The 16,502-nt window shown below is 40.2% G+C and overlaps 1 protein-coding gene across 8 annotated transcripts in view; it reads right to left on the bottom strand.

Annotated features, from left to right (window-relative positions):
• Positions 1–16,502, bottom strand: part of Tfdp2 (transcription factor Dp-2) — a 112,637-nt gene that overhangs the window by 6,320 nt on the left and 89,815 nt on the right. For all 8 annotated transcript variants that reach the window (XM_038322733.1, XM_038322728.1, XM_038322729.1 and 5 more), the window contains 2 exons: positions 6,896–7,047; positions 3,073–3,239 (listed from right to left, as the gene is read on the bottom strand). In XM_038322733.1, coding sequence (XP_038178661.1) covers positions 3,073–3,239; positions 6,896–7,047 — 319 coding nt within the window. The remainder of the gene's footprint in view (positions 1–3,072; positions 3,240–6,895; positions 7,048–16,502) is intronic.

Below are 16,502 nucleotides of genomic sequence, written 5' to 3'. Positions count from 1 at the left end.
AAGGCATGGAATAGCTTGGATGAGTATATTAAATATACTATGCAAAGCAGAAACCATTACAAAGGTCACATAATATTCAATCCTGTTTATATGTGATGGCAAACCACAGTCACAAAAACAAAAACAAAAAAAAAACCCAAAAAAACATTAAAACCAGACTAAACTACTAGTTGCCAGGGGCTGGGGTTGTAGTATGTAGGGAGTGCTAATGACATGTAGTTTTTATTTATGGTTATAAAAATGCCCAGGAGCTGGGTGTAGTGTCACATGCCTTTAATCTCAGCAGTGGCAAGCAAGGCAGGGTCTATGACTTTGAGACCAGCCTGGTCTGTTGTGGGATTCCCCTCTGTATGCTGTGAATACCATTGGCGAATAAAGAAACCGCCCTGGCCTGTTGATAGGGTAGAGCACAGCTAGGCAGGGAAAATTAAACAGAATGGGGGGGGGGGGGCAAAGTCAGGGAGAAGCCACAGAGCCTCCGCCAGAGACAGACATGCCTAAACTTTATCCAGTAAGCCACAGCCACATGGCGATACACAGATTACTGGAAATGGGTTAAATTAAGATGTAAGAGTTAGTCAATAAGAAGCTAGAGCTAATGGGCCAAGCAGTGATTTAATTAATACAGTTTCTGTGTGATTATTTCAGGGCTGAACAGCCAGAAACGAAACAAACGGCCCTCCTCCAACACTGATATCTATAGTCAGCTCTAGGCCAGCCAGAGTAATGTAGTGAGTCTTTAAAAAGAAAAAAAATCCAGGAATTAAGCAATGGTTGCAAACTTTTGTGGATTATTAAAACAGCACTGAATTACCTACTTTTACAAATAGGTGTTTACAGGGTTGGAGTGATGGCTCAGGAGTTATAAGCACTGGCTATTCTTCCAGAAGATTGGGTTCAATTCCCAGAACCCACATTGTAGTTCACAACTTCTGTGCTCCAGTCCCAAAAGATTCTGACACCCTGCTCTGGTTTCCTTGGGCATGAGACACACATGTCCATAGACATACATGTAGGCAAAATATCCATCCACATAAAAACGTTTAAAATGGATGTTTCATTTTATGAGAATTATGTCTTAATTCAAAAGGGGACTGGGAAAGTAGAATATTTCTACTTTTTAGGGGAAAGTAAAATCTACTAAAATCAAACTGAAAAATTTTCGCATCATCTAAGAAAGCTCAAGACCCATCCAGTGCAGACCTAGTAATTTCAATCTGTATGATGCACACAGCATTAGACACATGGATAGAATGTTCAAAGCAGCACTATATTTTAACATCAACTGGGGGGGGGGGGGACCAGAAGTTTATTAGCACTGAAATGAACAAACTATGATTTTTTTCATGCAGCAAAATTTAATGTGGAAATAAAAATGTATGTATTATAGCAACATTAAATCTGACAGACATAATGTTAAGTCAAAGAAAATAAAGCCACTTAAGAAAACATCACTCCACGAAGTGGGCACAGTCCAGTATGTAATGGCAGCACTCGGGAGACTGAGACAGGATACTGTGAGTTCAAGTTCAGCCTGGGCTACAAAGTGAGTTCCAGGATAGCCTAGGCTAGAGACAATCAGAAAGACATGAATTTACTTATATCAGAAGACAAAACAATGTTTCTTTTTCCTGTTTATCATACTTGTTCTTGCCTCCAAAGCAGTGGTTCTCAACCTGTGGGTGGCATTCTACCAACTGAGAACATCCTGGTTCTCACTGCCTAAATCAGTGGTTCTTAACAATGACCTTTTCATAGAGGTTACATACTAGATATTATGCAATCACATATTTACATTATGTTTCATAATAGTTGAAAAATTATAGTTATGAAGTAGCACCGAAATAACTTTATGGTTGGGGCTTACCAAACCATGAGGAACTGTATTAAAGGGTTGTAGCACCAGGAAGGTTGAGAACCATTGCTCTCAAGAAAAGCAAATGAATAAATAAGAAATAAGAAAATTAAAGCCAGAGTGTGATATACACCTGTCAGACTAGCACTTGGGAGGCTGAGGTAAGAAAGCCAAGATTAGAGGCGAGGCTGGGCTAACAGCAAATTCTTGTGTAAAGAAGACATTCAAGGAACTGGCTACATGTGCAGGGGTGGAGAAAGTCACAGACAGGGCTGCACAGGGAGCCTACAGTATCATTCTTCTCTAAGTGACAGTCACTGAACTAGGACTGTTTAGTCTCTAACTGCAGAAATACTCTGTATCTACTCACTATTTCATAGAAACAATTTAAAATCTGGAGAGGAATATGGAACAGGAAATACAGATCATTTAGAGATTTTACTGTAAAGAGAATAATGAACATAAGCACAAATCCAGGTTTCCTGTTTTTTTTTTTTTTCTGATAGTTAAAATTTTTACTATATTCCTTGTGGTAGTTTGACTAAGATGTCCCCAGAAGTCTTGGGCATTTCAAAATGCAGTCTCCAGTATTAGAGGCATGGCCTTGCTGGGGGTAGGCTCTGAGGTTTCATAAGAGTCAAGCCATTTCCAGTTAGCACTCTGTTTTCTGTTCCAGCCTAAACACCTCCTGCTTGCTGCCGATCCACTCTTTTCCCCTGTAAACCCAAGTAAACCCTTCCTCCTGCAAACACCTTGGTCACGGGTACTGCCACAGAGGACTAAGACATCTCCTGCTCTCTGAATTCAGGTCTACTGAACAGATAAACACAGCATTCCAGTAGAGTGAGGTAAATCTTTTGGTTTTTTTGTAGGTACAATACTCTTAAGTTCCCCTAGAAGAATTATAAACAAAACAAAAAGCCAAACTTCCATTGAGCTTTTCACTAAAAGCTTTACAAGACTCTACATAAACTCTCAGAGAAAATACACCACTGTAGACCTAAACTTAGTGATGAGTCAGCCAATTTTTGTACAATATATACTGTATAGATGTAAGCTTGTACGCTAGACAAAAAAAAAAATCACTGATTTTTAATTATATAAAGTATTTAAGAATGCCACCCAGTGAAGCTAGCCATTGCTCTCTGAACTGCATTTGTGAGAATGCTTAACAAGTCAGCTTGACATTCGACCGGCACATAGCGTCTCCAGCATACCTGTGACATAGCCTTCTAAAGCTTTCGGAACCAGGGACTTTGCAATTTGTAGGTCTTCCAGAGAGCATTTGCCTGACTCCAGACCAAAGGACATTCCCATCCGTTTCAGTACTTCTATGTCATCATGGATTTCAAAAGTGTTATCAAAATTAAAAAGGTATTCAAACCTGCAAAATAAAGCAAGGATGGGGAGGGTCGAGTGAGATGGCTCAGTAGGTAGAGGTGCCAGGTACCAATCCTGACAACATGAGTTCAGTCCCCCCCACACCCACCCCTAAATACATCACACACACACACACACACACACACACACACACACACACACACCTAAATACATAAATTTAATAATAATTTTTCTTTAAAGAAATAAAGGAGGCCAGGTGGTGGTAGCACATCCTTTTAATCCCAGTGCTTGGGAGGCAGAAACAGGCAGATTTCTGAGTTTGAGGCCAGCCTGTCATACAGAGTGAGTTCTAGGACAGCCAGAACTACACAGAGAAACCTTGTCTCAACAGAACAAAATAACCCAAAAAACAAACAAAATAAAAATTATAAAGAAAGGAAGTATGGGGTCTTGGTGCCATAGAGGGGCTCTGCAGTCTTACAACCTGTGCTCTGTCTGCTTAATTTGCTTCCTGGGGTTTCTAGTAGACTGACTGGCTTATTAGCCTTAAAGAAATAAAGCGAATGCTCAATTAATTTTCCAGCTAGCTACAGAATACTCAGTCAATCAGGAAAACTTTTCCCTTTGATTTGAGGTTGTGCCACACTGCACAGTTTGGTCTGAACTAGATTCAGGGATCCTCTTAGGTAACTGGGACTTCAGACACTTGAACTGAACATTTGAATTAAATGGAAGACAACTGTAACAAAGCAAACCCAGCCAAATCCTGTCGTGAGGAACGGAGAATAAAATATCTTAAGCAAGTGTCACAGAGCTCAATATGGTATGGCAGCTCATGCCTTTAATACCATTACTTGGAAGGCACAGCAGTATGATTCCTGTTGAGTTTAAAGCCATCTTAGGTTTCAAGACTTCTAGTCCAGTCTAGTCTACAATTTAAGAATCTGTCACAAACCAACAAAAGTACCACACATAAACTACATAGCAGCTATCAGAATGTTCTTGAAAAGTAATCAGTTTAGATGCCTGACTACACAGCACAATCGAGAAGCAAAGAAATGGCTTATCCCCAGGAAATACTTTGAGGAAGGACAGAACTGACTCTGAGCCAGGCCTGAGACCTCCATCTACAGGTTCTGTGCTGTTTGTTCTAGTGCAAGTTCTGAATAATTGTGGGTTTGACCTTGTTATGAGATTCTCTATTAAAAGCATGTGAGGTTGAGACTTATACTACATCTTAAACCAAGGCAAAGCTTCTAACTTAAAGCAGGAGGTTGAAGTGAGTCTGAAGTATATTAACAAGCTCACAATGAACTGGAAGTGGACACCTGCCAGAGGGATGATTTCAGACATCTTTACATGCAGATGGCTTTGTAAACTTAATTTCATTGTGGGAAAGCCTCCTGGCTAATTAAGGGTAAGATTGCTTCACCAAAGTAACTGACAGACAAGATTACGGACCTACCTCAAATAACAAGTGTGTGCAAGCTGCTCCATGAGGGGATGCCAGGCAAGGCATGAGTCAGTGACCACCCAAGGCATAGAACCAAAATAGATCCCAGCCTGGGTGAACAGTGACCACAAACTGTTAAGGTCAATAGTTCCCAATTTTCCTGAAATGTTTAATTCTTCAAAACTTAATGTATGTATGTATGTATGTATGTATGTATTGAGACGGGTCTCTCTTCTGTAGTTCTCCTGGCTGGCCAATGCTGGCCAGATCATTGCAACCCTTCTGCTCAACCTTCCGAGTACTGGGTACTATATGCTCAGCTGTGGAAGCCCTATGATCTAAGACGAGAATTATATAGTCCCTCATAAAGGAAGAGACTAACTTTAGAGAGTAATTACAGTATGACATTTATAGCCGAAGATGTTAACCACTTTGAAGGCTTCTTGGTGTTATATGTTGATAGTCCTCTTAAACACAGGTTTCTGTGTTATGATAATGTTTGATAGTTCTCTTAGACACAGGTTTCTGTAGAGTCTGGGGATGTGAATAATAACTATGACATCCAACATTTTACTGGACTAGATATTATGTGAATTTATTTATAGTTTTTAAAAGATTTACTTTCTTACTTACTTACTTACTTATTTATTTAGTGTGCAGTGTTCTGCCTTCCTGTGTCCCTGCCGGCCAAAAGAGGGCACTAGATCTTACTACAGATGACTATGAGCCACCATGTGGGTGCTGGGAATTGAACTCAGGACCTTTGGAAGTGTAGCCAGTGCTCTTAACCACTGAGCCATCTCTCCAGCCCTTATTTATAGTTTTTATAAGTTGGCAAAATAAGTAACTGATTTTAATTTTTTGGTTCTTGAATTCTTATACATTATTTTAGTGTGTGTGCCACAAGGGAACATGTGTGGAAGTCAGAGAACAAGGTTTTAGAGTTGGTTGTTTCCTTCTACATTATGGGTTTTGAGGATTAGAATCAGGTCACCAGATCTGGCAGCAAGCACCTTTGATCCACTCAGCCATTTTGCTGTCCCTAATTTTTATTTCTATGGAGAAAGGAATGAGATCTTAGAAAGCCTAAGAACAGCAGCTAGCATTTATAAAATGTTACAGTGAACCAGATCTTTTAAAAGCATTATTTCATTCAACTTCACAAGGCTGTAAACAGGAGCTCCGTGGAGCAGGCAGGGAGAGGTGCTGGATCCATGACTGGAACCTGTCTTGTCCTCTATGCACATAACTTTCTCATGAAGGACAGGTAAAATACAATGAATGCTCTACTTTGAAAAGTGCTACTTCATATTTGCTAAAGTGAATAGTGTCAATTTTATTTAAACTGTTTGAGATATTTTAAAAAGATTTATTGATTTATGTGTTCACATGGATAGAGGCCAGACAAGGCATTGGGTGTCCTACTTTATTACTTCCCAACTTACTTTTTTCAGACAAGTTCTCTCATGGAGCCTGAAGCTCACTGAGCTAGGCTGCCTGAGCAAGCCCTAGCAAACTTCCCATTCTGCTATCATCACCCCGCCCCCCAGTAGGGTTATAGGTACGCACGACACACCAGCCTTTATATGGGGGTGAGGATCCAATCTCAGGACTTTGTTTTTACAGCAAACACTCTAGTCACTGTGCCATCTCCCAGTCTTGTACGCAAGATTTTAATGCTCACATGTTCATTCATAAACAAGCAAAAACAGCACATGTTATGGCACAGGCCTTTTAATCTCAGCATGTGGGAGATCGTGGAAGGAAGATTAACTGAATGCCATCTGTGGCTACATAGTTAAGTTAGAGGACAGACTGGGCCTTAGACCAAATAAATAACAAATATCAGCATACTTAAGTATGATATAATAAGTGAGACAATTGCTTTAATGCCACATACTAGTCTGATATATTTTCCTAAAAAACCAGAACAGTGACTCACCAATGACCTGACCTCCTCCTGGGCCCTCGTTGATGGTCTAACTTATTGCAGTTACTTGCTCAGTTACCACAAAAGTGACACACATGACAGCTAGGGCCCAGGTACCACCATATAACATGGGGTAGGGACTGTATGGTAAACGACAGCGCTCACTCTTGCTAAAAACAGCACCATGCCCAAGAACACATTGCACACACCCCACTGAAGCCAGGTGAAGGGCTGTAGACAGTGGGGTGCACCATCTTTATGTGGGAGAACATTAGCAGAAGGCAGGCCCTGTACCCCTCCCTTAGTTCCTACTCACTTGTCACTGGAGATGCTGCAATCTATGACTGTTTTTCTGCTCGTATTAATGATTATAAATGGCAGTTGAATGGTGGAATTCAGAGCTGGAGGGCCCTGGTTTTGCTGTTCATTTTGTCGATTTCTCTGTACCAGGTTTTTAAAAGCAATTTGCTGTAATGTTCAATAAACAAAAGGTGGTCATTTAATATGAAAAAGTGACTTGGAATTTAAATGAATTAACATACTACAATTTAAATATCTATTTCAAACTTCGAGTATTTAAACATCTATACTAGCAAATAAAAAAGTTAAACACGATAAAAGATTACAATGATTAAGTTCAATAAACACATTTCAAAAGTACAATACATATATTTCTTTTCTTTTATTTATTTTTTGAGACAAGGTTTCTCTGTGTAGTCCTGATTGTCCTGGAACTCACTATGTAGACCAGGCTGTCCTCAAACAAAGAAATTCACCTGCCTCTACCTCCCAAGTGCTGGAATTAAAGGCATGCGCTACCATACCCGGCAAAACACACATATATTTTGATGATGTCTAACTAAGATAAATGTTGTGGCCTCTGTTTTCCATTTCCCAGAGAAACAGGCTCTCAACAGATCTGGGAGAACTCAGCAGCACAGGCAATAATTCTCTTTAGAGTGACTCCAAATAAATTTTATATCAACTCACCTCATATGGTATCTTTAGAGTTTAGGGTAATATAAAATACACATTTTTTAAAAAAATCTAGTTCAGAGTTACACAATTCCTTTAAGCCAGAGAATACTCTCAAGATGACATCTGGCATACGCAAAACAGAACACAGATGGAAGCAGCAATGCCCTACTGGCGGCAGGAAGGTGGGTTCCCAGGCAAGACGACCAATTTTAAAAAAGAATTTAGGCTGTCTCTCTTTCATATTCTCATGAAACAATGGTTTTCAAAAACACCAAATTCATCTTATGTTAAAAAAAAAGAAAAATCTTATTTATGTTCAGAACTGTTTCATTTCAGGTTTGGAACCTTAACTAAACTTTGATTTACAAAAGTGTCTTAAAATGGCTGGGTCCCATTTCCCTAGAAAATAAACACTGTCTCTTACAATTCATTGTTCAGAAGGAATACCAATTTATTCTAGTATTAACTGTCCAATTGTCAATGTCAAAGACTATCAAAATTACCACTATCACTATGAATATCAAACTTAAAAGTTATATTTGTTATTTTCTATTCCCACAAAACAGAAGTAGGCGGCTGGAAAGACGGCTCAGAGCAGTGGTTAAGAGCACTGGCTGCTCTTGCAGAGGATCCAGGTTCAATTCCCAGTGCCCACATGGCAGCTTACAACTGTCTGTAACTCCAGTCCTAGAGGATCCAACAACCTCACACAGACATACATGCAGGCAGAACACCTATACACATGAAATAAATTAAAAACAAACAAACAACAGCAACAACCACCAACCCAAAAGTTGCTTTATTCACTCCTCAACACCTCTTACATCCAGAGGAAAAATGTGCTTCAACTAGAAGTGAGAAAAAGAATGAAGGGGTCAAACCCATCTCTGTAACTTCTCTTCCCTTCTAGAACATAGCTTAGCTGACTTATAGACGAGGTGTCCAGATGGGTCTCTAACTTGCTGTGGACCTAAGGAAGACCTTCAATTCCTGGTCCTTTTGCTTCTACTTCCCAAGTGCTGTGAGCATAAACCGGCTATCATGCCAGTGAGAACACAGCTTAGACTGGGTTGAGATCCCATATGGAGGGAGCTATGTAAATAAACGTTTGAATTAGCAACAGTAAAAAGTTTCTGACAAAAAGCTAATTCAGAATCTACTACGCCATAAACCTATGTTGTTTCAGCCAGTGCTCGCTTGTGTTGTCCTGTGTAAGATCACTGAGCTTGGACTCACAAAATACAACATGACCACTCTGTACTGTTAATGCCCTCAAACCTCAATTAAGACAATAACATAATATGAGCTGCAGTGTTTTTACTCTACAAAGTTTTCAATTCTTATAGAAAATATCAAAATTATGAAAAACAAAGACTTGTAGTATTTCCCTACCACCATTCCTCAGCATATAAATATAAAATTAGTTTATCTTTTGATTAAATTGTATTGGAATGCTTGATTTTAAGCTTGAGCTGGACATGATGGCGCACACCTTAAATCCCAGCACTTGGAGACAGAAGCAGAGAGATCTCTGTGAGTTTGAGGCCAGACTTATCTACAAAAGTGAGTTCTATGCTATATCCTGTAATGCACAGAATAGGCATCAATTTCTTGAAGGGAATTCATATTTTTCTAAGAATTTTCATGTACCTATTGCAATTGTGGTGAAAAAAGGAACATTTTCTGCTTGAAACTGTGTTAATTTAAATGACGTATGATCTGTCACCATTTTTAGGCACTAGTGATCTCTAGGAAACTGGCAGGCCTCTCTGTAACTGTTAATAGTGCATGCTTGGCCATGTATACTGTAAATAGCCTTTACTAAATGTGTTTGACAAGGGCCATAATTAACATCACTTATGAATTGTGATAAAGAAAAAAGCCACTGTTTATTGATGTGAGTGGCTTGTTTCATGTGGCGCTGGTAAAGAACCTGATTAAAAGTTATAACCAATGGTACTGATCTATCCGTCAAAACTGTCTTTATATTTGACTGTAGTTAAATGGTATTTTCAGCTGGGAAAGTTACCAGATGTAAAATGGCTTAGTTATGCTGAAGACAGGTCTTATTAGTGGACAACTTTCCTCACAAGCCATTAACAACTTTTTTTTCAGTTGTTAGCATCTGTTTCAGGAACATGGCAGTGTGTTTATATGTCATCAGAAGTTTTGTTTTAATGGGATTTCTAAATTAATTGACTTGTTTAAACTCAGAAATGGGGGGGAAGTGAGTTCTAGTACAGTCAGAGGCTACGTAGACAAACTGTATCAAAACAAGAATAACATTTTTTTGAGATTAGTACATCATTAAATTAATTTTGTCTTGAGATTAGGACAGAATTTGAATAATTTGTTATGTGCTAAAGGTACTTGTACATCATGAATGAAGTAATTATACAATGTGACAGTCTCACAATGATAAAATCAAAATAATAACTCTGGGAGATGTTGAAGATACTTCCTGACCTGCAGTATATATCAAATATTCACATTTATTACTATTATTGTATGTGTGTGAGGGCAACTTTTGGGGGGGGTTCTTTCCTTCCACCTTCTGTGGTATTCTAGGGACTGAACTAGTTCAGCAGATTGACATTCCAAGTGTCTCTACCTATTAGCCATCATGCTAACCTCAATTTTTATGTAAAAATGAGTCATTCATTACCAGTTTGAAAATTTGCTTGTCATTAATAAATGGTAAATTAATTTTCTAACTCAGAATTATTTTGAAATTAATTTCTTTATGGTTATTATCATCATGTGCTTGATCTGTATACCTATATACTCATCCATTTCAGATTCCTCGGACTAAAGGGAGACGTTAAGTGGAAAGACCTGAACTAGACCACATTATCACAGGAGCAGTCATAAGCACGATTAATAAAAACCCAGAGACAGATACTGGGGTTCAACCAGAAGACCAGAAAATCAAAAGAGCACCTCTACCTCAGCCCCCCAAAAAAAACCATGCAGCCCAGCAAAGTCATAAACATTCCCAAGAAACTGTGCCAGCCCTAGTCAAAGAGACCCACCAGGGGGACCAAACAACATCTGCTTGCTTCAAATGTCCTTGTGGGTATCTGATTAACCACTGTTTTGAAATTCTTATCTGCTGACTGTCATTGTTTTAAAATTCCCCTATATCCCAGCCAAGGAATTCAAAAGTTGTATACTTTTACCCAATCCTAAAATGCTAAGTGTTGTGTCACCCTGCTTGCAGTTTTTCCCTTTAAAACCCCTTACCCTGAAGCCTTGGGGTCCTTTCCCCCACCTGCTGCGTCAGAGTGATGGATTATGGAGTGACTGATTACAGTCCTAGTTAGCTAACTTGTAATCAATAAACTCCAGTGTGTTTGCATGGAATACCGGCTCTGTGGTGGTCTTGCTTGGGGGTCCCATGATGCGGGCACAACAGAGGAATAAAAACAGTGATAAGGAAGAGTTCCTATATACTTATGACTCACTGTTTAATAGCACCAAAATTGTGTAGATGTCCCACTTGCTGTGGGACAATGGTTTTACCCTATAAAGATTTGTTTCTTGTACTTGTTTAATAAAACGCTGATTGGCCAGTAGCCGGGCAGGAGGTATAGGCAGGGCAACCAGGCAGGAAGTAGAGGCGGGGTAATGAGAACAGGAGAATTCTGGGAAGAGGAAAGAATCAGTATATAGTCCTCACTCAGACACAGAGCAATCAAGATGTGACTAACTTGCCAAAAAAAGATACCAAGCCACGTGGCTAACATAGACAAGAATTATGGGCCAATATAAGTTATAAGAGTTAATAAGGGCAGTGGTGGCACACGCCTTTAATCCCAGCACTCGGGAGGCAGAGTCAGGTGGATCTCTGTGAGTTCGAGGCCAGCCTGGTCTACAAGAACTAGTTCCAGGACAGGCTCCAAAGCCACAAAGAAACCCTGTTTCAAAACAAACAAACAAACAACAACAAAAAAGAGTTAATAAGAAGCCTGAGCAAATAGGCCAACCAGTTTGTAATTAATGTAGGCCTCTGTGTGTTTGTTTGGGACTAAACAGATGTGGGACCTGATGGGACAGAAACCCCAGTCAACACATACTGTTATTTTAGTCTTCTTTTGCAGTGCTGGGTATCGAACCAAAGGTCTTGTTCTTACCAGGCAAGTACTTTACCACTGAGTTACATGCCTAACTTAGTATTTCTATTTTAATAATAAAAATAAAATTACCTCCTATGTACTGTGGACTGATTTCTTTATCTGTTTTACTCCCTTTGGCTTTCTGTTCTTTTCAGACTCAATATCATCTGTTGCAGAGGCTGAACAGCTTTAAGTGTGTTCCTTATGGAAAAGGTTTAAAGGCAGGAACGGACAATTAAGTAAAACATGAGTTATCTATAGGTATAATGTAGTCATACTACTTATCTCAGTTGTCAGCTTGATGAGAATCACCTGGGAGACAGACTTCTGGCCATGCCTGTGTGGCACTGTCTTAATAATACTATATGAGGGGATGTTCTAGTTACCTTCTGTTGTATGGTAAAATACTCTTGACCAAAAGCAACTCAGGGAAGGAAAGAGTTTTTTTTTTTTTTTTTTTTTTCCAAGTTACCGCCTATCACTCAACAAGAACTGGAAGCAGAAATTATGGAGGAATACTTGTTGATTGTTTGCAGATCCACACTTAGCTTTCTTTCTTTCTTTCCTTCTTCTCTTTCCTCATACATCCCCAGACCACCTGTCCAGGGAATGGTGCCACTCATAGTGGGCTAGACTCTCCTATATCAATTAACAATCAAGATAATCCCTAACAAACAAGCCCAGATACCATCTGATCTGGGAAATCCTTCAATTGAGACTCCGTTCTTAGAAGACTCTAGGCTGTGCCAAGTTGATAGTTAAACCTAACTAGGGCATGTGAGAAAAGTAACTAATAAACAAAGATAAGAGGAAGTGGTGGCATGCAGAAGTAACTGTTAATCTGTGTCATATGAGCAGTGAGTTGAGACATACTAAGAAATACAAAATCAGTTTAGCCACAACCAAAAAAATTAATGTACAGGGACAACTTGCATACTTTATTTTCTATGACTACTTTGTAAATCTCATTTGATAAAAGGAATAAAAATGAAGCATTAAGAGGAATTAAGTTGTATGTTTATAGAAAACTTGAAGATACTGTTTTCAGTAATAATTTGAGTTTCATTTACAGTTTGCAGGCACCTGAGTCTATAAATGCTGCGAAGATGCCCTTAGGTTTTAAAATCTTCTATAAATGTTTGGATTGAGAGAAAGAAGATAAGAGAAAAAAAATAGGACTTATAAATTATAGGCATGTTTCTGGTATAAAGATAAGGAAAGGAAAATAAATATTCAGTTTCATTCTTTTTGCTGGGCACTTAAACATTCCAAAGCCCTACTGTTAGTATTCAGGCATCTATACTGGCCTTCCCTTGGGGTCCTGAAAGAATGCTTCCTCAGCTGCAACCACTAAAAGCACCTCCTGTGCACATTTGCATCCTTTTGTTTTAAAAGGTGGGCCTTGCCACCTTTCTCTTTCTCTTTCCCATCACTCTAGTCCTCAGGGATTGGTCTCTGCCCCTTCTTTCTCTTCTTCCAAAAACCTCCTATGCAAGCCCTGTTGTATGGAGTAATTTCTTCCAACTGTTTTTTAAAATTATAACATTGGTTCCATGACCTCAGCAGGTTCTCCTGGTGCTTCCTCCTACCTGCCAGCAGTCTGAGGCACACTAGGACCCTGGCACCCGGTTCACATATGAAGCCTAACATCTCAAACCAAAGGATCACTGGGACTCTCCATCCAACACTGGCATGATTGGTGAGCCCCCACTTCTCCACCTCTGGCCATTCCCCACGAGTGAGGACTAGTCTCTTGAGTATGGGTTCTCACCTTTTGATCTCATCAAGTCTTGGTACCAGGCAACCATGGCTCTCTCAGGCTTGGAGTCCTTGACCCCTGTTCTTGCATAATGATACATAGGACAGGCTGTGCCTACTTAATCTGTTCCTCTCTGTACTCCTGGGATGCTAGGGATTGCAGACCCTTGGGTCTGTCTTCTCTGCTTCACTCATGGGAACTGTATCATCATTTATACCTCCAAACTCCCCGCTGGGATGTCTTTTGGAAAACCTCAGACTTCTGTATCCAGTGCCTGATTTAAAAGCTTCTGAACTGCGTCGACCTTTGGTGTCAGATCTGGCTCAAACACCTCTTAGATATAAATCCAAATGGGCACTCCCTGGCACCTTATAACCCAGTATTTTGTGGAGCCTTTGGAACATTCTGCCAATGATGATAGAAGGAAGGAGATACCCTATTTTCAAGCTTTTTCTTATCTCTGCTCCATGCCTTCTGTTCTTTTCTCTTGCCTCTTACACCTTTGTCTTTGATTTCCTCTTTTGCCTCCTTTCTTTCTTGCTTCTCTCCCTCTTGTCTGCCTAGCTCTTTCAAGGACCCACTCCAACAAGGCCTTTCACTCTTTCGTGTTTCCCCTTCCCCAATAAACCTCTTACACTAATGCTGTTGGATGCAACATGTTTGCTTAGTGGCAAGTCCCACTGAAAGGTAACCACTTCACACTGGGACCCTACCCACCTGCTCCACCCCCAACAGATCAGCTTTCTTCACCTGCAACAAATTTGCTTTCTTGTTCACTGATGGCTTTGCCTTCCATTCAATACCAACACTTGGGTCTCTGGGGGGTTATCCACCTCTGACCATTCCCCTGGATGTGAGACTTCATTGCTATAATGGTATATTATTTATTTGTGTTTTAGTAAAGCTTGGGTGAAAATCAGTGCAAAGCAGACACACTATTCAGCCATATAGGCCATGCAGTGGTGGCACACGCCTTTAATCCCAGAAGCCACACTAGTTAGTCATAGAGGCTGGGCAGTGGTGGGACAGGTCTCACTCTCAGTCTCAAATTGAGGATTTGTATCACCCATTTTCGGTCTGAGGTTGTGTGGGAGCCCACAGAAGTGGGCTCTTCCATTCCCTGGAGGTCAGAGTCCAGGACTAGTCTTGCTCCTTCAAGGTTATTGACAAGAGATTTAATTTAAAGTGTGGCTATTATCAAGTTATTGTGACCTAGGGTGTGGTTACTTGGTGTGTGGGTATTAAGATGGTAATCATTTTGTTTGTTCCCTGTATTGTGATTTTTTAAAAAGCTGTGCAGTAGTGGTGCACGCCTTTAAACTAGCACTTGGGAGACAGAGGCAGGTGGATCTCCATGAGTTAGAGGCTAGCCTGGTCTACAAAGCAAGTTCCAGGGCAGGCTCCAAAGTTACAAAGAGAAACCTCGTCTCAAAAAACAAAAAGACCAAAAACAAATAAAAAAACAAAGTTTTTTGCTTTCTTTCCCTTTTTTGGATTAGGGTACTTAAAAGTCTTAAGAAACAAATGCGAGGGATGGAGAGATGGCTCAGTGGTTAGGAGCTTTGCCTGCTCTTCCAAAGGTCCTGAGTTCAATCCCCAGCAACCACATGTGCTTACAACCATCTATAATGAGATTTGGTGCCCTCTTCTGGCCTGCAGGGATACATGCAGGCAGAACACTGAATACATAATAAAGAAATAAATCCAAAAAAAAAAAAAAGAAAGAAAGAAAGAAAGAAACAAACAAACAAACAAACACAGGCACATTCATTATACAACGGATTGCCCTCCGGATACTATCCTATGTCTGTATTTCTTTTGTATCTCTGTTTATTGTACCTAACATTTCTAATCCACATGCCCCTACAAGGAATGTACAAACTTGAACCTATTAAGGCTGGACCCCGACAGATGTTGCCCCACTATGTGGTTATGATAAGGTAGAGGTAAGAGCCAGTGGCTGATTGCTTTGCTTCTCTGATCTTCAGGTTGAGCAACAATACCTGTCTCTGGGTCTTTATCATTTGTGCTACACATTTTTTTTTTTCCGAGACAAGGTTTCTCCTATAGCTATGAAGCAAGCTAAGCAAGAACTCTACTATCTACAGCTCCAGTCTGATAGTCCCATTTTACGAGAACATTCCTGTCCAGCAACATTCTAACACATATAAGTGTAGTCTCTTGCAGATGTCCACTGGCTGCACTGTGGGTGGGCCTTTCTACCCTGATGATTCTTGAATTATGGTCATTTTCCTCCCAATCAAATACCTCCTGTCCTACCGTGAACAGCTTTAGGCTACTCCTCGTTGAGGATTCACCCTCTCTGAGACTGATACTCTTCTTGTGAGGGATGAAGGCATCAAAAAAAGGGGACCTGGGACAAGAGGATGATATGATCCTACAGCACTAAAGGAGAAAACTGGGAAATGGCAGGGGACTGAGCCATGGGTAGGTACAGAAATCCCACAACTTGATCTAGCCCCTTCCTGGGATAGATAAGACTGTACTAACTATTCTCTTAACAGACTGGCGATAACAGGGAATTCTGGTAGGTAAAGGAAAACCACAACCCAAGACTTAACTTTTCCCCTCTAAAACTCCTCAGGAAATCACTACTTGATTGCCTTTACAATGGGCAGAATTAGACCCTCAGACAAGAAAAATGATTTCGTTAGGAAGCATGGTCTCAGTAACTTTTGGGTGCTGTGAAAAACGATGCCTTAGCTGGGCGGCGGTGGTGCACTCCTTTAATCCCAGCACTCAGGAGGCAGAGGCAGGTGGATATCTGAGTTGAGGACAGCCTGGTTTACACAGTGAGTTCCAGGACAGCCAGAGCTATGAAGAGAGACTCTCGCGCGCACACACACACAAAGATGCCTCAGGAGAATCTCAATTACAATGCCATCCTTCAACTTGCCCAATTCTTTAAGAAGATGGAAATGATCTAATGTTCTTTATGGTCAACTTTCTTTTATTTTTAAGGCTAGCTAATTGGCCCACAAATGTTAGCTAGATCCTACTCCTCTGAAGCCTCTATATTTTGGCTCTGTACCTTTGAAATCAGGAGACTC

Source organism: Arvicola amphibius, chromosome 3 (genome assembly GCF_903992535.2).
Source record: "Arvicola amphibius chromosome 3, mArvAmp1.2, whole genome shotgun sequence".
NCBI classification, from domain to species: Eukaryota; Metazoa; Chordata; class Mammalia; order Rodentia; family Cricetidae; genus Arvicola; species Arvicola amphibius.
The sequence above is the reverse complement of the archived record's forward strand: the minus strand, read 5'-3'. Positions and strand labels throughout refer to the sequence as shown.